At 44.4% G+C, this 23,171-nt stretch overlaps 3 protein-coding genes across 3 annotated transcripts in view; 2 read left to right on the forward strand and 1 right to left on the reverse strand.

Moving 5' to 3' along the window:
* The window catches only part of T265_02539 (hypothetical protein), a gene marked incomplete at both ends in the record, with an annotated part of 16,672 nt that extends 13,979 nt beyond the window's left edge, over positions 1-2,693 (forward strand). Inside the window, 2 exons of the mRNA XM_009166802.1 lie at positions 1,006-1,119; positions 2,395-2,693. Coding sequence (XP_009165066.1) covers positions 1,006-1,119; positions 2,395-2,516 — 236 coding nt within the window. The remainder of the gene's footprint in view (positions 1-1,005; positions 1,120-2,394) is intronic.
* Positions 2,694-12,647: 9,954 nt separating this feature from the next.
* Positions 12,648-23,171, reverse strand: part of T265_02540 (hypothetical protein) — a gene marked incomplete at both ends in the record, with an annotated part of 75,164 nt that continues 64,640 nt past the window's right edge. Inside the window, 5 exons of the mRNA XM_009166803.1 lie at positions 12,648-12,877; positions 13,108-13,366; positions 14,182-14,348; positions 17,541-17,637; positions 19,793-21,958. Of these exons, the coding sequence (XP_009165067.1) occupies positions 12,648-12,877; positions 13,108-13,366; positions 14,182-14,348; positions 17,541-17,637; positions 19,793-21,958 (2,919 nt within the window). The remainder of the gene's footprint in view (positions 12,878-13,107; positions 13,367-14,181; positions 14,349-17,540; positions 17,638-19,792; positions 21,959-23,171) is intronic.
* T265_02541 (hypothetical protein) overlaps positions 21,121-23,171 on the forward strand; it is a gene marked incomplete at both ends in the record, with an annotated part of 44,762 nt that continues 42,711 nt past the window's right edge. Inside the window, one exon of the mRNA XM_009166804.1 lies at positions 21,121-21,362. Within this exon, the coding sequence (XP_009165068.1) occupies positions 21,121-21,362 (242 nt within the window). The remainder of the gene's footprint in view (positions 21,363-23,171) is intronic.

The following is a 23,171-nucleotide window of genomic DNA, read 5'->3' on the forward strand; positions in this document are numbered from 1 at the left end:
CCTAACCACAAGGCAGCGGTGTTTGGCGGGAAATGCAAATGCATTACCATTTCTACGGAACAAGTCGCTACATGTTCCAACCCCCAACCTGGAGGGCCAGGAGACTGTGTTCGTCGGACCTCTACCCATGGACCAACCTGGTATGAGAGACTCTGTGAGCATCGTGCGGACACTCCCCAGTATAGCTCAATGGGTCGCGGAGGTACACAAACCGCCACATCACGGTAAGAGTCTGTCTCTTCGTGACGGCCTACCTCAGACACAAATCACATAAGTCAGAGGCCGGATTTTTTCGAAATTCCGCTCAAGTTCAGCACAAAGTTGGGTAAGGTCCAGTCTCTTCGTGACGGCCTACCTCAGACACAAATCACATAAGTCAGAGGCCGGATTTTTTCGAAATTCCGCTCAAGTTCAGAGGACACAAAGTTGTGTGTCATGCAGTCGGACTTCGCTTGCCTCTGCGACCGATAATAGTATGAATAGTAGTACGCTTCGTGATTGGTTCAGAGGTATCTGGTACGTGACACCGAAGGCATACCCTTTGTTGATAACATGACTGGTTTCGGCCAGATGTGACACAATTGCACTTGGGCCCGATTTTTATCCTTTACTCAGAGACGCCGGATTGTGTTCTCATATCCTCTCCGACAAACGACTGGTCATACGACCAACGTATGAAGCACAGTAAAAGCATATGAATCAGTACACACAGAAAGTGGTGGTAGAACGTGGAAATTTGTCCTTCAGACGGATAGTGAGGCTGGAATTGGAACTCAAACAGAACAGCGGCCATGTATAACGTACCAACAGAATTTGTAAGCCGTCTAAGCAACCGAATTACCTTTGAGTGTGTTCCTTATGTAGACGTGCTTCTTCCCAACTGACTTTGTTTTTATGCTTTGGTCTCATGAATGACCAAGAACCTCGTGGATTGCTGGTATGCACGAAAGCTAGTTATGTTGAAATAAACCTGTTGTTGATGTTAAATTTGTGTTTCCTTTGCAGCGGTTTCCTCTGCCAAGCTGAATGATCACCGTTCGGGTACTGCGAAACTCAACTGCAAGGAATTAAAAGCGCGAAATTCTCTGTTGGAAAAGCAGTTAAGGGAAACACGCAATGGTAAGTTACCTTTTTCTATTTTCTCATTGTTTCTCACTTCTTCGAATGGTCAGTAGCTTTGGCTTGATGGTAACAGGTGGAAAATCTGCCATATTCTCGTACGCTTCATATCCGACCGAATTTGACTCTCTTGGTGTCTTTCAGATTCCCTGGGAAGTAAAAACAAAATGCGTTATCGTCGCTTGTTTTAACTACAAGGCAGAATACATCGGTGGTTGGGTTGGTCACGTGGTTACTAAAATTTTCTTCCATATCGGAGGCACAATATACGTCATACTGGGTTAGCAAGACCGTCAAAGTATCGTCACGTGATCAGAATGACATTTTTTCACTCGGTGCTGGTTGGTAACCAGTTTTAAGGCAAAAAATGAGAATACTCACGAATGACAAACCAAGGTCACTCTGGGTGGGTAGACCTCGTGCCTACATATGCAAGCATAGTCACTCCGCACTTACCCGCAAAACACCGGTGATGAAATGTTCGAAACCAACTAGCTCACCTCGGTAAACAAAGCAATAGCCAGTCTGACCATCGTTTGCTGAGTGAACGCGGACGGATGGGTCGGCCCCCTCTGGTCATGGGTATGCAGTACAGGTAGTTTATCCGACATTAATCAGATTGACTCAACACTTCACAAGTAGCAATGGAGTGGGGTTGGAATAAATCGAAATCGGATTTATGGTTTCACTTATCTAAGTATGAACAGAACAGTTTTTATGGTGCGTAGTAGGTAACGCGTCTCACTGAAAACGATACTGTGTACACACCACTCTGTTGTCTGATCACCCCGCGGTCCTGGTTTGCTTATTAGGGTTACTTCACACCAGGAGAAAAGCTGTTAACTCAGGTATCGATTTCATTGGGACTCATCATCAGCCCATATTTCTCACCGTATTTAGGTTTGACTCGTCTAACACGCAAGATAAGCATATTACAACTACTCTCGCGGCGCACGTTTCAGATCAAATCTAAACAAATTAACTTATCCCTGACTTACCGATGTTCGTGATTTCCCCTACCCGGGATCTGATTTCCCTCTGTACTGAGGTGTCGGATCAATAAGGTGCACTGTCTGTCAGGTGGGTGTTGATCTGATACCACTGATCGTGGTATTTAGTTTGCAAATTTTCGATCACCAAACCAGGGGACATCATCATTCCGCATCGGCGAATAATTAACAATCAATAAACGCATCTGAGCTACCAATACCTTAGAGCGCTTTGTTTCAGCCTTTTCCGATACCTTACTAGTCCTACTTATTCTTTCTTTTTCAGAGTTGCGTGACATGAAGCACGCATTTTTAGAGCTTGAAAAAAGATCTTGTCTACCGGGAATGAAATTTATCAACTGGGTTTTGTGTAAGGGACTTCGGTTATGTCCAGACCACTTCCTTTGAAGGGTATTTCACGACCATTTTCAGTCATTGCCAGATTTTTTATCACGACTTCTTTTCTTCGTATATTTATTTTTTCTCATCTCACGAACAATCTTTTCATCATTCTCCTCTTGTGGTTTGCGGTATTCTGTTTGGTCCTACTTATATCAAACTTTTAACGCATTTTTTGCATGCATTGGTTTTCTTTTCCGGCGCATCACGTAGTGAGTTCATGATGAGATAAGCTGTTGGGCAGTGGAGCAGTCCACCGGCAGCATACACCACCACAGTTGGGCCATATGTTGAATGTGACGAGATCTGTCTTCCGTAACTACTGGCGATCGATCGTTCAGCTGTAGCGACATTTCGGTACCTAACTGCCATGCCCCCCCCCCAAAAAAAAAGCAAGGGGACCGAGATACTATCACGTTCCCCGGGCCTAGACAGGAGGAGTTGAGGTGTCATGGTTGGCTTCGAACAACAGATCTTCCCTTGACTACTGAGCCATCTCGAGCTAACAGACGCCATTCAGTTATTTTTATTCTGTTGGAGCCGAACTGTCGTGACGTTCGAACTCAAAAACGGACAACAGTTTGCGGTGATCTAGGCAACAGCAGTTCCCGGCCCTACAATTTATGGTGTGAAGTGGGAAGGTAGAAACTTCAAAACATTCCCAAAACGCGACCCCAACCTTGCAGATTCGTGGTTTGGCCTCATTTGTCACACTGCAGTCTGAGCTAACACAACTTCCAGGATTCGTAAAACGCTCCACAATTTCGAGTCCCTATCCCTGGATTGTGAGTGGCGCGTTCAGTGGTCGCATGCCCATGAGCATGACCTTACAGTTTGTGGGCGCAAAGGGCACTCCAAAAGTCGAGATGACCCGTGTCAATTCATCCGTAAGCACCTGCACCTTCCCCACTTCGAAGACGAGAATGATGTCGTCCGCATATTCCACATCGACAAGGCTTTTGTCAGTAGCTATTTGAACACCACTGTTTTGTCTCACCGATCACGAATGGAGAGAGTGGGTACCTCTGCCCGGCACCGCTATGTATATGAAAGTTTTGGAGAGGTCACCATGCGTCCGGAAATCTGAGAATACAAGGTACCTATTATGTTCACAAACTTCTGTGGCATTCCTTGATGGGTAAGCGTGTCAAGGAAAACAGACCGGTCAACCGAATCGAATGCGCCTTAGAAATCCTGGGTTGTTTGTACGCATGGCGTTGTTCTAGCTCCTGACGTAGTGTGAAGATTTGGTCAATGCACCTCTACCCGGCCGGAATCCCGCTTGCTGCTCTCGATTTTATTGTTTCACGAGCCACCATAAGGCGACGAAGCACAAGTGACGCCAGCAGTCTGGTTACAACCGGTGTCAAGCTGATCCCCCTGGTTATCACACCCTCTACAAGCCCGTTTTTTGAAAACGGACAGCATCACCGACTCTCACCAGTTGCCTGAGACAGTTTACTTTTCCCAAATGCGGACCAACAGATCGGACAGGCGCTGACTGAGGATTTCAACTCCATCTTTGAATAATGCGGGTTGGAGGTCATCCGTACCAGAAGCTCCGTGGCGCTTGAGAGGGCTTATGTAGTCATAGGTTTCCGAGGCCATAGGGGTTTCCACGTTTACCGTCCAGGATTCTACACCAGCTGGAAGCTCCAGATGAGTGGCAGCCGGTGGCCACAATTACTGTTGCTCGAACTGATCGATACATCGGTCGAGGAGTTCTCTATTCAGTGTGGTCGCTCCATTCTGATCCTTAATGTTTCCGGGGACCGATCGGGCGGATCAACTGATATAGTCATCAGCCACTACCGGATTTCTGGGACTGTTCTATCTCCTTGGCTTCCATGTCCACCAGACGGTGGTACTCTAGAAAATTGGTATCTTTTTAGAGATCATGAAACCGGACTAGAACTTCAGATCATAGGAATTAATTTTAAACGACCACCACGTACCTTAGTGCCTTAAGGATTTAGTACATACCTCACTAAACAGAATATTCTCTCGCACAAGTTGTAAGATTCAACACTATCATTTTAACATGAGCAACTTCCTTTACTGTGTACCAACTCCCCGCCCTGCGAACTTCAACATTTGAAAAGAGACATCCATTATCACTAACCAGTGTACAGGGAAGGCGCACGTTCCCATCGGCCGTGGGCTTTTTATTCTACCAGATATTTCACAGAACAGAGATTAAACGGCTAGGCTGTGAACAGTCTCCGATAATGGGTCCAATCCCGTCAACAACGCAGCGCTTGATCTTTTCATCGTCACTCATTTGTTTTGACTATCTGTTCGACTGACATATCTTGTTAAGTCCTGGTCATCACATGAAGAATGGTGTGGTCTTCGAATGTTATAAAATCGGGACTTCAAAGCGTCAGACGTGGTATCAAAACAATCCGATATTCATATGCGCAGGTGTTTGGCACCTCAGATGTTTTGAAGCCTTCTATTTATAAGCTGGTATAAATAGCCCAAACCAAGCGCGTTTTCAAGGAGCAACACCGCATAATAGCATCTGAGTAAGTCTATTGTGCAACAATCGCGCAGTTTAAGCAGGGTATCCTATCTGGCGAAACAAAAAGCTTGTGGCCTGTGGTGTTTTTTAGTGTGAGAAATTTACATCTGTTCAAGCTCCTCGTGTCAGCATCAAATTCGCCCAGTCTCTCTTGAAGGGTGCTACCTGTCACCCATGCATTTTTCCGCTCGACATATACAGTACAGCCCTTAATCGAATTTTTCAAAAACCGATATTCTTGGATGTCACCCGCAGTAGTCAAAGGGCGCCTGTGGCCCTCACTCGATAGCGAAATAAGTCGATAGTCTTCAAGCCCCTCATTCTCAGAACCATGTGCAAGAAAGCAGTATCATAAAGCCTATTTAATCCAAGGCACAATGTTGTTTGTCCAGAAGTCTGATATCGTATTTATCATCATTTTTACACAATCTTTGCATACGTTTTGGCTTTGCGGTTGTGACGTTAACAATAACGGGACGGTGGGGCAGCCCGACGAATGAATTCAAGACAACCGACACACTGAAACTTCTCGGATAATTCGTTGTAATACGAGCACGTCCACTGCCAGGACAGCTCGCTACAACCAATGGCTTACCGAGTTTTTGTCACGCAAGTACAGTTCGGACATTGTCATTAAGTGCGTTTAATTGTTGGGTCAAAACACGGCTAAAATGACACCAGTTGAAACGGCCGCTATCCCTTTTGAGGCTGGCCTTGGGGTGTTAGCTCAGTTGCTGCAAGCCGGCGAGCTATACGGAGGTTACAATCCAGACTTTTTGGGAGTCCATAAGTGCCGGGGAGTAACAGACGCCAGCGTAACGGAGGTACACTACATAATAGTAAGTTTTGGGTGTAGTTTAGTTTCGGTGTCTTCGTAGTTTACACCCAGAATGTTTTGGAACAGCTAGTTTTTTCCAGTAATTTTGTCTGGATCCTAAAAGTATTCCTGAATCTGCTCTTGTATCTGGTGCCCTATTTTCATGGTGAAGTAACAGTTTTCTCTCTGAAAATCGGAGCTGATATTTAGGTTTCAGCTGTACTTCCGTTGATAAGGGTGTTTAACTTAGAGGGATCGGAAGAACTGTATGGTAGACCCGAACCTGGGGTAGTCGGCTGAAAACCCATGAACAACCCTTGCGGATAGGTAGGATAAATTGAATGAATTGAAAGTCAAATGGACAGTTGGGTACAACATTCTCCTTGTCTTGCATGTCAAGCTGATTCAGAGGCTAGGCAGCATCGAATATTTCTGTGTGAGATGGCTCAAGTGGTTAGAGCCCGGATTTACTGACCGGGGGTTCCGTGGTTTCGAACCCGACCTCTGCCCCTCGACTTTCCCTGTCTAGGCTTGGGCATCCTGGCAGTATCCCAGCCCTCGTGCTTTCCTCGGATGGCACGGCAGCTAGGCATCGAAAGGGTATTACAGCTGGACGATTATACTATTTATACTTCCATTTCCCCGATTATGTGGCAAAATTTTGGTTTTCGATCCAACGAACAGCAATATTTTGTACATATCTCGCAAATGCAGCTAAAAAAAGAAAACAACAAACAAAGAACTCGAGGTTGAAATATCAATTATGATCGGATCGTATGGTTCATCGGTACATTATCAAGGTGTCAAAGCACGCTGCCCGTTCTTGCCAAAAGACTTAATACAACCTGCATGGGGTTTCCGTCTTACAAACCTTTTCCCATGAAAATGAAGGTTAAATATATTCTACCGTAGGCTGAATGATGCTAACTTACTATGTGGTCATATCAGTGGTAACAAATTTCATGGGCCGAACTATAGATGCGCCACTCGAGACAGAGTATGCAATGGTTGGGAACTTCACTGTTGGGGAACCCGTCTAAATCAGGTTGAATGCTTACGGAACGGAACATGTCATTACGTGCCAATGCGCGTCACCGTCGGTCTATCGCAAAGCTTTCAATCTGGGAAAAATCCGTCGTCTTGATACCTCAACTTATGATCTGCTCTCCTTACTCGGGCATCGACGTATTCACAATTTGATTTTGGGGTGTGTTGTCTTATCTTCTCGTCTCGGCAACAAGGATTCTTGCGATAGCCCTTCTCTAGAATGCCCAAAAATTTTCGCTTTCGGATCACTTTGCTAAATTTACCTCCGAGCTACTCCGGAGTGCGACAGGCTACTTCGGCTAATAAGACAATAATGACTGATCATCAATCATATCACGATTCAGAGAGCTTTATTCGTTAATGCATAACGGACGCACAGTAAAACATGCAGAGATGCACGTATGACCACATCAAAAGATTGCAACCCTCAGTCAGTCAGTCAGTTGTTCAGCTCACAGACCGTGCACCGAAGTGCAGCGGTTACAGCTGCTGCAGCCTCGTTCATCCAGGATACAGAGAGTAAGGAAATGAGAGCCACGCTTGAAGGCGATGGACCAGTTCGTTGAACAACATCAAACGGATCTGTTTGTTTATTATGGCGGGAAGTTGAAGCTACGTAGTGAAGGCGATCGCTTTGATTCAAGGCCGCCTCGTTGGGTGCGTAATCTAAACGGTACTGTATAATATTGCACAACAAAATGCTCCAACCTCAAAGGTAATTTCGCAGCATACAAGCTGGTAAGTGCAGTGAAAAACCAGATGAATTAGTTTGTAGACTGACCTATCTCTCGCCAGATAGTTGCATAAGAGCAGTCGTTAATGATGTGGTCGTGTGAGAAGGGGAAATGTGTCTACATTTCAGCTGTTCCGGTCACATAGCAAGTTGGTGCCGTGCAGTGTTACCGCACGCCCGAGCGTTCTACGATCTTCCGTAACACTCCGAAAATCCACGAGGCAGAGTGCCACGACTTTGGGCGTTTCAAATGGATACTGTTCAGCAAGCATGCGATCCATGCATTTCAAACCCAGGTCCAGACTATCGTCACTTCAAATATGCTGTAACTTTGGGACAACTCAGATTTATTGGAAATAAGCCTGTCCGTTTGGCCTTTCGGGTAATCAGAGATGGAAATTTATTCATGAAGGAGCATGAACTAGTATGAATTCTGATTCGGGATAATATACAACACAATGCGAATCACTTTTGCACTCTTTTACTGCGTAAAGGTGTGGTTTCTGTGTGACTGTGACTTCCCTTCGCGCAACACGCACCTTTTCAGTGCGGCAGTAGTTGCTCCGCTTCTCCGGAAACTGTACGGAAAGGGAGTGACGTGAAAGCAAATAAATACATGAAAACATGTATAATCATGAAACGCAGTGTGGACTACATCCTATAGTGCCTAAGCAGCTGAGAATCATGTTAGTATGTATCCGTTTTTATCTATGACGATATATTGCTACTCACGAATTTGTCAACAATTTGCACTCGAACAGGACACAGTGATTCGTCCAAGACTAGTGATCCCGCGAAGCACCAGTGTTGAACATTAATGTCGTCTCGACGATGAGGAGGAGCCCGCGTTAAATGGGGCTCTGTGAAAGTTGCACGCACAGATCCTCAGCACAACAGTATTAGGAAATCGGTGGTGAACTGTAGGCTTTGAACCAATCCACATATAGGAATACTCTATGAAGTTCCTCCACAGAAGGTGATTACGGATTATTAGTGACTAACAATTATCATCGCAACGAAAAATAGTCCATACATGGCTCTTTTCGATTACCTGATACTGTACTTGAGGGAGAATTTTCATAGTCTCTTTGTTGACTTTCAGACAGTCAGTAACCGGTCTATTCACCTTGAGATTTATTATTTTCTCAATTGTCGATTGGATTGTCTCACTTTATTTAGGAGATCGATAGATTTAAGTGTCCCAGTACGTGCTCACGGGTCTATAAGCAGCCAACATGTACCGTAGTTTTCGTGAACCCACCTGGCATGTTCGACCCAGATGATCTATCTGTTGCCCAAGCCACTTTTTCCCTCATATCATACAATATATGTCTATATATTTAACGCTGGTTTAGGTTTATGACGACTGTAGTAACACTGCCCACTGAACGGCCCAAAAGAAGAACATTAAGTATGTTAGTTATATTACATATATTATGTATATTTAATGCTCAGCTAGAAATGCCTCTTAGGACTGGAGTGCTATCGAGTCACGCCAAAGTTTATGAGCTTGACCGACATGATTTCTACTTCTAAACATGTAGTAGATTATCGCATGGCACATCTTCAGCAACATCTTTTCAACCGTACACTCCAACTCTCGAGGGCTTATCAGTTCAACTCAACCTACCATCTACGAAAGGGTGGATCAAAATAATGGTGAAAAACTTCATGCACTGTCAGTATTACACGTGTTCCAAAAAGGTGTCCGATAGCGACGTCCCAGTTCAGCCATCAAAACGGTTCCCGTTAGCGAAGTACTCGAAACACTGGATGAGTCGATAAGCTATGCATACATAGTGCACACAGTGATACCTCAAAAGGTGTCGTACTTCTATCCACAGCAATGTAAACAAACCTAGTTGGGGACACACATAGACGCACCCAATCGAGTTCGGTCTTGCATGACCCGTTTTACTCCTCCAGGCCGAATGTCCAAAAATTTTGTTCAACCCGATAGGTACTGTGGTCGTCGTCCGGAAATTACGAGATATAGTACAGTCTACTGGCTTCTGTGTGACCTAAATTCCGATAACCACAGATGAACCTTGTAGAACATTAGTACTCGTTCACGCGGCACTGGAAATCCGTATACAGATCCCAGTCCGATGCCCAAGTTTGAATCCGTTTTACTGCAAGAAAGGTATGCTACTGATGAAGACAGTCATTGTGATTCTGAACGTGTATTAACCTATAAGGCGGCCCTATTGGCAATGTGTCAAAATAGTTCCGGTGCGTTTATTGATTGTTGATCAGGTGGTCGTCTGTTCTCCATCCCAGTCCGATGCCCAAGTTTGAATCCGTTTTACTGCAAGAAAGGTATGCTACTGATGAAGACAGTCATTGTGATTCTGAACGTGTATTAACCTATAAGGCGGCCCTATTGGCAATGTGTCAAAATAGTTCCGGTGCGTTTATTGATTGTTGATCAGGTGGTCGTTGATCTGTTCTCCGAGCTCGGCAGTTTGCTGACAAACGTTTCGACACCAAACACGAAGACATCTTTAGTGCGCGGTTGGGTGGCTAGAACTGTTCTCCAGTATGCGATCGTCTCCAAAATTACTGTGAAGTACCACGCCATGCTAACAAGAAAACTGCAATATTCGTTGGAGAAAACACACTTACCCGTCTTGATGAGTGTACTACTACGTGGATCTGGGGCTCCTTAAGAGGTTAATGCATAGGACTGAACGCGCCATGAAATGACGGGACCGACCACAAATAAACTCTTCAAAAAGATGGACAGTGCAGAAGGTGATAGCACCCAAATCTGTGCGATAATTAAAGAGATTGTAGTACAGCACTTTTACCTTGGGGAAGCAGTCAGCCCACAAAATTGTCTTTTTGACGTCAGTAGTTCTGCGAGATTGAGGAGTAGGAATAAATTAACCATAATTTAAATATAATAACAATAATAATATATTAATTAACCATATTGCGCAATTTTAGCGCAGAAGCAAACGAATTTGTATCCGGGCATTTTAGACACTCCTTGGGTGTGGTCGATTACTGGGCTACACCCTGACATAATCGTGACTGAAACATCCTACTACAGTATGGTTCGACCTGTCATCTATGTCGATGCGAACATCCCAACGGAATTCAAAAAGAACCACAATACATGATGAGGAATTTATTTTCACAACCAACGTGGCGATAACTAGGAACTCGACAAATGCGGAGGACTTTGTCGTATTTTTTCGCGCTCTGAATTTTGACATGTTCTAAGGACTTGCGGTACTTGCGTACCGGAAGCTAACTTGTCAACACTGTAAGTCCAACAGTGTTCGACTATGCGTGAAACTGAATGAAAGCCTTATTATCTTAGATTCACAGAATCATCTAATTATTCCGCACTTTCGGAGTAGATTTGAGGTTCTATCAAGACAGGCATTGTTACCCATATGAGCGACTCTTCCGATAATACAGTTTCCTGACGACAGCCTACATTGTAAGGCTCTCTTTCTGTGAACATTATGTTAGAGGTCACTCACCAGCATAGTTCACCCAGTCTCGAAAGTCACTTTGTAGATCTTCATGATTTTTCTGCTCCCAAATGCTTCAGCACGGTCAGGAATAGGTAGCTCTGGGAATGAGCAAAGTTCTCCATTGTGGCCGACTAAATTGCTCCTACGTGGCCCGTTATCATGCGGTCTGTGATGGGAAATCCCCTTTCAATACCTCATCGTGATGGTGTATTCACCAAGATGAAATGGTTGTGGCAGGTGTCCGACACTGATTTATCTACACGTCTATTGGTCATCAGTCCAAGGGAATTGGCCAAACCCTAATTCTAACCAGCGGCAGTGTAGGCGTGGATCGGCGCCTGCAGACTGGATGGATGAGCTTACCTATAGAATCCAACGACCATGATGGCATCGCTATTCAGGCGGTATTGTTCTGTCTCCACTTACACTTCGCCCGCTCTGTTGTAGTTTGAGATTGGTTGTGCATGCTCAAGCAAGAGTCCAAAGGACACCAGCTACCCAACAAACCCAAGAAACTATGACTAGGTCACACAAGAATAATTTGCGAGCAGGAGCCCTTAAAATACAACATCGCCTCACTGGCTGCTGAAATGTCAAAACATATCTCCACGTCGGGAGCGAACCGATTAAGCCACGAACTCTACATAACCATGACGTAGACATTGCTTGCCTTGTTTCGACTAGCCAACTTGATATCGAAACGCATCAAGATATTGAGTGCCGACTAATGGTACTGGCTGTATCAGTCCGGAACGACGGACAATTCTGGAACGCATTGGCTGTGACCAACGATATGAAAACGGAGATCGCTAAGCGAATTTTGCTTATTCCAACAGGATGTGTCTTCAGTACCCGAAGAGACATCCTCCTGGCATGTCATTCAAGCGACCGGGAGACGAACCACCAGCTTAACCATTTTCTGGTTCACTCCCGTTGAGCTTCCTCGGCGGAAGACTTCGGATGGTACCGAGGAGCAAACGTTGGTAACAGGGGGCAGTCAGACCATAAGCTTGTCCGTGAAAGCTTCAAACTCCGCTCAACTATACACTGGAATCGCCTAGATGTTTACTTGACCGAAAACAACGCATGTCCCCAAAACATTAGACAATGCAATTCCAACGACCCCTCAGCATCCGCCCTCCGTCCAGCCCCGTTTTACAAAAAAAATGTGGCCTCCGATCATCTACAAGAGAGCGATATCGTTTCCCTAGAGAAGAACTGCTTTAGTGGAACAATGAAGAAAAACAAGCGTGTATATTTTTATACAAAAGCTTAATTAAACATACAACAAGTCAGAATTATGCAATTATGTACAAAACTGTACAATTCACCGTTTTCATATTGAGATGCATAAATAAGATGACTCAAAATAGGGATTGGGGAGGGGCAACGTCGCAGGAAAATGGGGCTTTTAAAACAAGTGACGCATCGTCATGTCGTGGAAACTGTTCACTGCTGATGGGTGGAACGACAATCCATGAAAATCTTGGGCGAATAAATAAACTAATTTGGGTGGGTTTCTGAAATGCGGCTAAACAAAGCTAGCCTGTACTTTAGGAAATGACACGGCATAATTTTCACCAATGCGCTGACTAGTAGGGCTCTGCCCAACCAGTCGAATTAACTCCTGTTTTGTCATCGGGGCGCAATTTTCCACCCTCGACAGGGGCGATGATGACGGTGAGATCTTGTCGGACCGATTAAACGTGGAATACTTATATGTTTTTCGAAGTCCCTGACCGGAACGGCCGGTGTACTTGACTGAATGAGGGAACTGTTCATCGGTGGCCTTGGACCTGTTATATCGACGGAATGACTTTGACCCACTTGTAATCGAATCCGCCAGATCATGTCCAACAAAACCTCGACCATCCAGACCCTGATTAAGAGAGGGGTCAGAGCGCCAGGCGTTTAAAGGCGATGAATAGCGACAGCCTCCTGTTCATCGGTGGCCTTGGACCTGTTATATCGACGGAATGACTTTGACCCACTTGTAATCGAATCCGCCAGATCATGTCCAACAAAACCTCGACCATCCAGACCCTGATTAAGAGAGGGGTCAGAGCGCCAGGCGTTTAAAGGCGATGAACAGACGACAGCCTCCTCGTGTTCTGGTTGGTAAAGTTGTTGCTTCCTGCTTTTTCTTTGATCAAACGTTGCTGAGGGCTTCATCCCACTTGCAGTTCCGCAGACCGGACGCATTGCGCCTGTCTGATGTCCACTTCTACAAGCCTTTTCCGAGTAAATATACTGAAATTGAAGCAAGAGATTCTAGACACGAGGGCAAAATTGGAAGCAGTAATGTGGCATAAAGTTTAAAAAAAATCTCCCAGCTACCCATAAGCATTCCCCAACATTCAGTTTTCTTGAACAAATCAGAATGATCAGACCACATCCTAAGAACGGTCGAAAATTTCTGCTATCCCTGATACTGTTAATAATGTGTTATTAATGTAGTGTTCGCTCATCAAAAGAGACAGACTAATCGGTATTTATCATTCGTTTCATGATAACTTTATCAAGTGTCCATCTGAGAACACCGAGACATCCTGGAGCACTTAGCCAGACAACTACGGCGAACCTAACTGGTCATGTAGTTTTTCTAATAAAAATTGCAGGCTAGTGAAAACTCGCTTTTACCTGTGTAGGCATTGAAGTATCCCACCTGGGGATCTCTGAGCGGAGAACACACGCAGTTGAGTCTGTTGGTTTTGATCTCCTCACCGCACAATTCAATTTTCATTTGTAGCAGAAATGCGGTTTTGTGGAAAAGCACTCCTAACACCGACAGACCCGGTACGTACAGCAAGTAGATTTTTAAAACTGAGCAGGCATAATGTGTGACTAGCTAGCCTATTCTAGATGACCTGAGCTTCAGAAAGACCATCTCAGCTATCCGCGTTACCCTTAATAGCGTAACTCATGCGTTACCTCAGGATAACCATTGTTGAGGGATAAGATGTGTGGAAGAGTTTGTGTTAGCCGTCAAAATCTACAGGACAGTACCGTAAAAAGTCTCGGAACTGACCACCAGTGCACAGGGCAAAATCACAATGTCTCCTCACCTGATACACGTGTGAATCATCTTGTATGGAGCGAAAATCGGATGCAGGCATATTGGGGAAAGTTCCGTGTAGATCGGTCATTTCTGGTTGATTGTTAACGTAGTCTGGTACAATATGCCGTGCTTCGTACATGCCACCAACATTGTACGCATTTGTTCGTCCGTTGGCTTTGGAGTGCGGATAAAAACAGTCGATAATACAGTGTGATGTACAATAATTTGTGTACAGAAAAAACTGTAACCGCGACAACTGCTTATAGTTCATAAGGGACAACAGAAACCAACAGAAATCATTACCATAGTGAAACTCTCGAGTGTGGATATATCCTCATTGACGAAAAAAAACTTGACGAGGGAACAATCAGCAATTGATCAGGTGGCCACTGATCTGTCCGCAAACCTTGGCAGTCCAGACGTTCTGTCACCATTCGAGTGCGCACTTGAGCGTGCACTAAAGTCTACTCGAATAATGATAAAATGCCTTCAAGGGAATCATCAAACTCGGAAAACGGATCAATGGTCACCGGGTCGACTACCAATAAACGAACCCGATCCACCGATATTCTAACATATTTCCACCGTTGAGTCAGCACGAATTCCTCGGTTTTGACCGTGATTTCTTCATCTTGTACGTCTTCGCCCAACTATATATAATGAATATTGCTACCATAGTTTTATCACAGAGTTACGTAAGTCACGCAAGTGCGTTTGATAAGTTTCAAAACTCATAGCCAAGAGGACGAGCATGTCCTTGTGGACTCACTCTAATCAGGCGTTAGCACCGCCGCAGTAGCCGTATCTCCCGAGTGATTCCTCTGCTCGTCTCACCACAAGGGAGAGTGAGTCTCAGAGGTCCAGTAGTTTGAAACTGAATCAAAAGCAGCGCAGAGATCACTTGACGTCGATGAATCGTACCCAGGTTAAGTCTGACAGGATAGCCTAAACTACCAGGGTTTCTTGTTGCTCAGACCTCATTGCAGTAAGTGTTGCTCAAAAAGGGTTGTAATATCACAATGGATAATTTCACCAACGAGCCCAAAAGTTACATGCAGAAAAAGAAAACCAACCACAACGTGGAAGATTTAGCTAAGAATGCTCCGAGTGTTGAAATCGGAAGCTGAGACAAAAATGACAGACAACTACCCATGAGATTTCGTCCTGTCAGTGAGGCCAGTGTATGCTGAAAAGTCGAGAAGCACTGTACCGCTGTTGCATCCTTACAGGGGAGTATCATAAGTACGCATCGCACGGATCTACAGGGGGTCTCAAACCCGCGACTTCATTCGCAAGATTAAATTCGTTTGACAGATTGTATAAAATCACAAGAGACGACAAACTGGACCGGGAGGATACGTCACCTGACGGATACGCTCGACGGAAACGGGTATCCGGCCAGGTGTACCGATGAGTATTTAAAACGTAGACATCCTCCTAATTTTGTCTCAAAAAGCCACCAGAAATAAACAGCCTAGCTCTCACTGTCATCCAAGAGTGACAGCATCTTCATAATCAAACGTCACTCAAATCCATTTCTAAAACGAACACACAATGCTGATAACTTGTTGTTTGTTGGGGAGGCAGCGAGAGTAACAACAGCACCTAAAAACATCCATCTCAACTAAACGCCAACCAAAGCTTAATTTTCAACTTGATTGTGATTGTGGAACCAGATGCATTGTACAAAGGACCAAGCATCTTCAACACGAATCGGTAGCACATCCAAAAGGGACTGGAAAGAACCGATTTTGGCTGCCAAAGAAGCGCAGTTCCTAAACATCTGTTTAAAACCATCGCTTTCGATCGCCCTTGCCACCAACCAAGTCAACCTCTTCATGTGCTCAGAAACAATCAGGGTTGGCCTGGTAGCTCCTTGGTCTTGTCTTTACTCCACATTAATACCACTGTTTAGTACTTTAGCCAAGGTTGTCTTTTATTCATAACACCACATTCATATTATATTTTCCCTAGTTCGTTCTCCTAACGCATACCATCCAAGCTCACAACTAACGACCGATCGAATAAACGCCCTCGTCTTTTTTCGCCATCTCACCGAATGCCTATATCAAGGAACCGTTTCCACGCGGCACTAGCTGATTGACCTTGCTATCCAGATTTTCTTGCAAAATGTCTGTACACAACATCATAAGGACACTGATCGAAACGTCTCTGCGCTTGAGGAAATATAGGTACTGGTACACCTAATGATGGTACACGCTACACCGGGTGTATGAAAACAAGCTGATTCAGGAAGATTCTAGGATGAAGACGTATGGCGAACTTCATGAGCGAGACATATCCAAGAAGCCGAACAGTTTACTGTCACCTACAGAACTCACAATGGCCGTGAGACAAATATTATTTTACTCGATCTAAGTAGAATTACGGGGTCGAGAACACAGCTGACACTTATAAATCGTTAGGCCGACTTGCTCCCTTTAAGCAGCCAAGACGAGATTTGTCTAATAACCCTGGAAGGTCTAAGAGTTGGACATTCATACCCAACTAAGATGGTCAAAACCTGAGACCCAAACGAGATTTCAACTAACCTCCCGTTTAAGAAAGTATTCAACCGAATGAGCCGTGTGATGGTCAGTTCATGGCTCGTTTGAGCCAATACTCAAAATTTTGTCACTTTTTTCTGACATGAGGCACTATTGGCGTCTCACGCTGACAACATCTCAGTTTGCAAATAACCGTTCAACTTCAAACTAGTGTTCAAGCTGGAAATAGGGTTCACGGGACTCCAGATTAAAATTTACCTAAATAATGAGCTCTAAAAAAGTGAACCCAGTAATCACCCCTGTAAGGTTTTCACCAGTCCTATACAAATAGCATCATAGCATCTCGCAACGCTTCGGCAGATGTTCAGCTCTTGCTACAAGCCGCCTCAAAGTTCGGTACAAAGTCTGAAAATGAGCCGAGCATCAGACAGGAGCCAACTAAGGGATTAGCTTTCAAATCACGTTGGTTCGTTAGTATTTTATCCGCAATGATAATAAAACTTACTTTTGTCCAACTGTGCTCACCTATCATGCATCCCGAAGGGAGAATGGGAGCTGACATACTGTCAGGTTGCCCAAACCCAGACAGGAGCAGTTGAAATTCTCGATTTGGGTTCGAACCACAAACCTTTTTAACAGTTAGTTAAAACCCTAACCAGCGGGCTATCTCGAAGTCGGCTGCTCCAAAAACCAAGCAGAAAATTTACTTACTTCAGAGTGGGTGTTGCCTCAAAAATGTTATTTTTGCAAGAAATTCAACCGCAAAAAGTAAGCATATCCTGACATAGATAGAGAGAGAGATTGGAACCGCAAGCAGATTTGAAACAACCGGAAAGTAAGGTATATATACTGTGCATACCTGGCGTAAAGAGTACTGCATTGATATTTTGGTTCACTGGAGGACTGAAGGCCATTGTCGGTTGACCTGTTTGACAATAGCCAATGTACTGAGCACGCTATAGCCAAAGAGCAAAGGGATTTGTAGAGTCAACAATTACGTCTCATAATGGCAGCGAAATACTGATAAAAAGGTCATCTTCAAATGAAATGGACAGATTTTTGAGCCGCTTTACGGCATCACAACAATTATGTATCTTCAGAACGAACAAGATGAGGTTTCTTCAGGACATGGAAGCATCAAGGCGGATGGAAGTGTAACACTTTGAAAAAAAAGCGAGAATTTCTGACTCGAGCTAGAAAGCTGCGTTCTTACCGAAACCATCGTCCCTCTTACAGACTGAACGGAAAGGTGGTAAACTAATCAGTAGAAGTGGGGATTTGTCCTACACAAAGACGGTGAAGTGAAATTTGATATTGGAAATTTGAACATCCCCAACAATTTCAGACGCCATAATGACGATTCCTGAGGAATGGTTATTTCTCCTGAAAAGTGTTCGCGACAGTTGTTGAGTTTATTAGAAAGGGGCCATGTCTTATTTTTTCTACACCAGCACCGCTGCAGGGTTAATCGAATTTTAAAGAGGATGGAGAAACCAATCTGTGCAAGCAGTTGGTAGTAATAGGCCAGATCAAAAGGGTGGGTTAACCTTCTTTTTCTAGTGCACAGACCAAATAAATCATTTTGATCCTATTTGAAATTTTGCACCGAATTTTGTCGACGAAAATTGACACGAACAAACAGCGCGTTTTTGCACCCGATTGCAAGCCGTCAAGTTCTTCATGATTTTTTCTTACAGTATCATTTCAAACGTCAAGCACAATGTCAACTCCTTCAGTTGTCCTTTAAAGACGGGTTTACAGACGTAAAACTTTCATATAATCAAGCGATTCCGCGCTACAATCAGCTTTATTCTGGTCCGGACAAATTTATCGCAAGGGGTAGTATCGAAGCTTTTAGCTCATCTGTTTTTGAAAAACCTGCACAGTTTTCCACTCAAGTATTCATATAGTTAATTAATTGGGTACATAGCTTGATTACCGGTTTATGATGGTTAGTGAAAAATTGAGATCCCGAGGGGTTGTTTTGCTGAGTTCCAAGGTCAAGATTTAGCTGTGGCCTACGCATAAATCTGTGTGTCTGTTTCAATCTCGCCGTCTCACCATGACTACTCACCTTTTGATCATGGTCTGCTGTAGCTTACATTCAGGAACGATGCTATTTAATAAGTTTAACGTGAGGGAAACTAGGTCGTCGTAGAGTCATCCTCTCCAGAGTAAACCAAACACAAACCCTCAAACACCAAATCAAGTTAGTGTCACGTTGAGATAGGCACTAAGTTCACCAGCATTCTAGAAGTTCTGGGTGTACAGTTATCTCTATTCAGCCAATCAAATCAGGGTTCTTGTATGGGTCCTGACAGGTCAGCATTTCTCTCACGAACTTCAATCGCGGAAGCAAAGTATATAACATTATGTAGAGACATGGAAAGAGCCGGTGGTAAAAAAGGAATTATTGGTTGTGTAAAATAGGTCGCGTGACCAATGCCATGGTGACTGTAATGTCTAAGTCAAACTCTTTTGACACACTGAGCAACGACAAGGGTCGAACCAACCCTCAAGGTCCAAAACTGTTACATACATAAATCTGTCACTACATCCATCATGGATCTTCAGGTCCTACCCCTTATACCCTAATACCTGAACCCTAAACAACTAGCGATGGTTGCGATTACGGTCACTGAAGCCCATGAACTGGCATGAAGTCGTCTTCTGCTCATCATGATATAATGATAATCGTTCAGTTGTAACATCCTTTCGGTACCTAGCTTCCACGCTACATGAAGGAGGCTCGCGGCTGAAATACCGCCAAGCCTAGACTGGGGCAGTGAAGATGCAGAGGTTAGGTTTGAATCAAGGACATTCCAGTCATTAAATTTGTGCCCTAACCACTGACCCATCTCGAGCTCTCTGTTTACCATAGGGTTGATTGTATGACTGAATGTGCAATTTATATAGGTGTTCATTTTTTCTATCGTTGCTTCTCCACCTTCATATTCCTACATGTTTTGCATGTTTTTACGTATGTGCGTATGTATTCTTACGTCTAACGTTCATATAGTAAATCTCAACCTATCGCAAAGTCTGGATGCATTCAAGACTGGCAACCATGTACGAGCTTTCGGATAGACCATATATAACGTCACCACTTACTTGAGATTCTGCCTGCCCAGCCACATCCGGAATATTCACAGCCATAGCTGTACCGGGAGGGTAATGGGAAGCGATCGGTTGAAATAGGCCTTCGGATCCGATTAGTGTAGGCGACAGAGGTAGAACGGGTCTAACATCGCCTCCAGGTGCATCTTTCATCGTGAACCCACAATAAGGGTTTGCCAAATTCATGGAACTATGAAAGTGATCTCCTGCTGATTGAGGGGAAATCGGGTGCTGCTGTCGAGGCATTTTACCGTGTTGTTGATGCTGGGCAGGACTGCGAGGAAAGGTCGGTCCAAATAGGTCTGATTTATGGAATTCTTGTCCAGGCAACAATTTTTCTGTCAGTTCTTTGTACGAATCTGGATGGCAGTGCGAACGCTGACGAGCCTGATCCCCGTTCGGCTGATGATGCTGACCAGGAACGCAGCATTTCTTTAAATCTAATTCGTTTTTCATATAGATGGATTTTTGTTCCATAGAGCGATTTACTGCTGCTGGATCGGTCGGACTCGGGGAAGCACAAATGTTGCCGCAGATTCCTAGCACTACGGACAACGAATTGTGCTTCCGCCGGAGATACAAACACAATCCAAATGTGATGAGTAATAGGATGAGAATCATGGCCACAATTACGGACAGTAAAATTTCTGTGTGGAAAGGGCGCGTGGTCGGCTCCATGGAAATGGCGCCATCACGATATGTCCGCGCGCCCCACTGATTGCGCTGTTCATAGTAATGAGCATTCAAATTTGAATTGGATAAGTGTCGAGCGTCCCCCGGACGATGCGGTTCTGATTGGTCAACTACCAACCGAAGAGTGAGACGTGTCTCCAATGGAGGACTGCCCTCATCTCTGACAATAACTTGAAGAACGTGTTCACCCAAATCCTCCTTCGTCAAAACTCGGCGTGTTTGAAGCAGTCCAGTATTCCGGTTGATCGTAAACAACTCAACACTTTTAGAATCAGGAACCAGTTCAAAATGAAACTTCCCATTCTGTTCACCAGCATCACGATCATTAGCATTAATACTGATAATCTCGTAACCAACATATTCCCGGTAGGAAACACGGTGTACGGTGGAATTGGATGTGCTTGGATTTGGAAATATGATTTCTGGAAAATTATCATTCGTGTCTAGCACATTCACTGAAACCGACGCAGTGGCTGTGTGTCCACCTTTATTGCCTGACACACCAAGAATAGGTGAGGCATCTGCATCAGTTGCGATTATGGTAAACTGGAAGGCCTCGTCTGCCTCACGATCCAGTTCGCGCGTTGTGTTCAAATAGAAGCGTCCTTGAGAATTACGGTACAATATAAATGGCAAGTCACGTCTACCATGACCTGGATCGATCCGAAGTTGTAGACGACTACGTGAGGCATCCTGAGCATCATTCCAGAAGGCCAGTCTGTTTAGATTGTTCAAATGTTGACCTTGAACAGCTTCATCCACAGCGGCGAAGAGTGGTTCAATATCTGGATCGACCACACGAATCTCGCCCACGATTGCTGGGGCAGGGATACGTTCTTGGATATCGAAACGCATCTTTGGTTCGAGAAAAGTGGGCGGGTTGTCATTGTCGTCTACAATTCGAATGTCTAATAGGATAAGTGCTGAACGCTGTTCAGGTGTTCCATGATCAGTGCCTTTGACAAGTAAAAATATTTGTTCGAAAATTGAAAATCCTTCCTCTCGATCAATCCGTTTACGTGTTGACAAGTCACCCCTTATCTCATCGATCTGGAAGTAATCTAAAGCTTCACGATTGACGGAAAATTCGATTTTGCCGTGTTGTTCGGACTGATAGCCTGAAAGTTGACCATTTGATTGGCTATATTCATTTGAAACACTGACCAGTTCGTTCATTTTGGGTAAGTCGAACGTCACTCGTGCATTCTCTCCAGCATCGTTGTCGACCGGTCTTATACGGGCAAAAATGGTTCCAGTTGGTTGATTTTCTGATACTCGAACCGTGTGTACAGGCACTGAACTCATGTATGCAGCCACCAGTTGAGACAACTCCGGAAGCTCCGTGACCAGATTGCGCAACCTTTGCATGGACCATGACTCAACGGGCGTGGCGGAACTTCCGTGAGTTGGAAAAGTGGAAAATACTTGGAGAACAGGTGTGCAGTCGTTCTCATCCAATATTTTCACCTGCATTAGAGAGACGCGAGAAAGCGTAAGGTGATACGTGTGACTTAATGGCGTCAAAATTACACGAGGATTAGACGGAAAACGGATACAAAATTGGAACTACCAATCGGAAGTGGCGGTCACAAAAGACCTGTATAAACGAGAAAAATGATTTGTAATACTTGTACAGTTGATGCATGGAACCCTTGAGGTTTGGAATCAAACGACTCCCTGGCCATTGTTCCCGATGGCTGAAGCAGGTGGCGATCACCCATTTCCTGTGATTACCACCACCTGACAGGCTCAACCCAATAGGATAGGATAAACTAGCTGCAGTGTGACGTGTTTTGTGTTACTAATTGCCACTAGGAAAATGATCAATAAGCATCACCTGGAAGGACAAGAATATCCGCGTGGACAAGAAACTCACAGCTCCCAAAGAGAATATCAGATCGCAGGTCTTAAGAGATTCTAGAAGTAAACAAGTGCCTTTTAACGATGTCCAAGGCAGTTCTAAGTACTAAATGGTAGTCGCCAAATCAGAGGCTCATAATTTAATTTATCTGTGATCAGGAAAATTGCCTGTTTCCTACCTTTATCACTTTCCGAAAGAAATGGCTTATATCATCCACACTTCTTTTTGTAACGTCCTACTGTCGTTCACTGGGTTACCAGGTCTACACTGAAAAAATACTATTCGCTCCAGCTGTCCTCAGTAGAAACTCAAAACATGGTGACACTCCGCGGACCTCACAGAAAATAATTCTTCAAATGTAGCATCTTTTCGGTGCATAGCTGCCACGCTATCTGAAGGGAGAATTAAGGCCAAGTTGTCCGAGTCTAAGCAACAGCGGTTGAGATACTCGAGTTGGATTTGCAAAACGGACCTTCCGGTCGTTAGGTTCAAGCTTTAACCACTGAGTTCTCTCGAGCTCTTCGCAGACGGTTTGTCATTATTACTTCCGTGGATAAAATCGTGTTAACTGATTTGAATTCAACTAAGTTGTTCAAATGAATAATTGTAAATAATAAGTTTGGGTTAATCACAAAGCTGATCAGCCATGCGCAGCCGGACGCCTATATATTCAGACCACTAACAGGGATGCTGCGAGTTCGAAACGTCTTGAATTTTCGTGACATGCGCACCATCAATGATTCCCAATAAGAATGAAACAGCTCTACAGTGCCTCTAGGCTTACTCTAGGCTGCAGTGACCGGAAGAAACCTCAAATGA

Source organism: Opisthorchis viverrini (genome assembly GCF_000715545.1).
Source record: "Opisthorchis viverrini unplaced genomic scaffold opera_v5_32, whole genome shotgun sequence".
Classification (NCBI taxonomy): Eukaryota; Metazoa; Platyhelminthes; class Trematoda; order Opisthorchiida; family Opisthorchiidae; genus Opisthorchis; species Opisthorchis viverrini.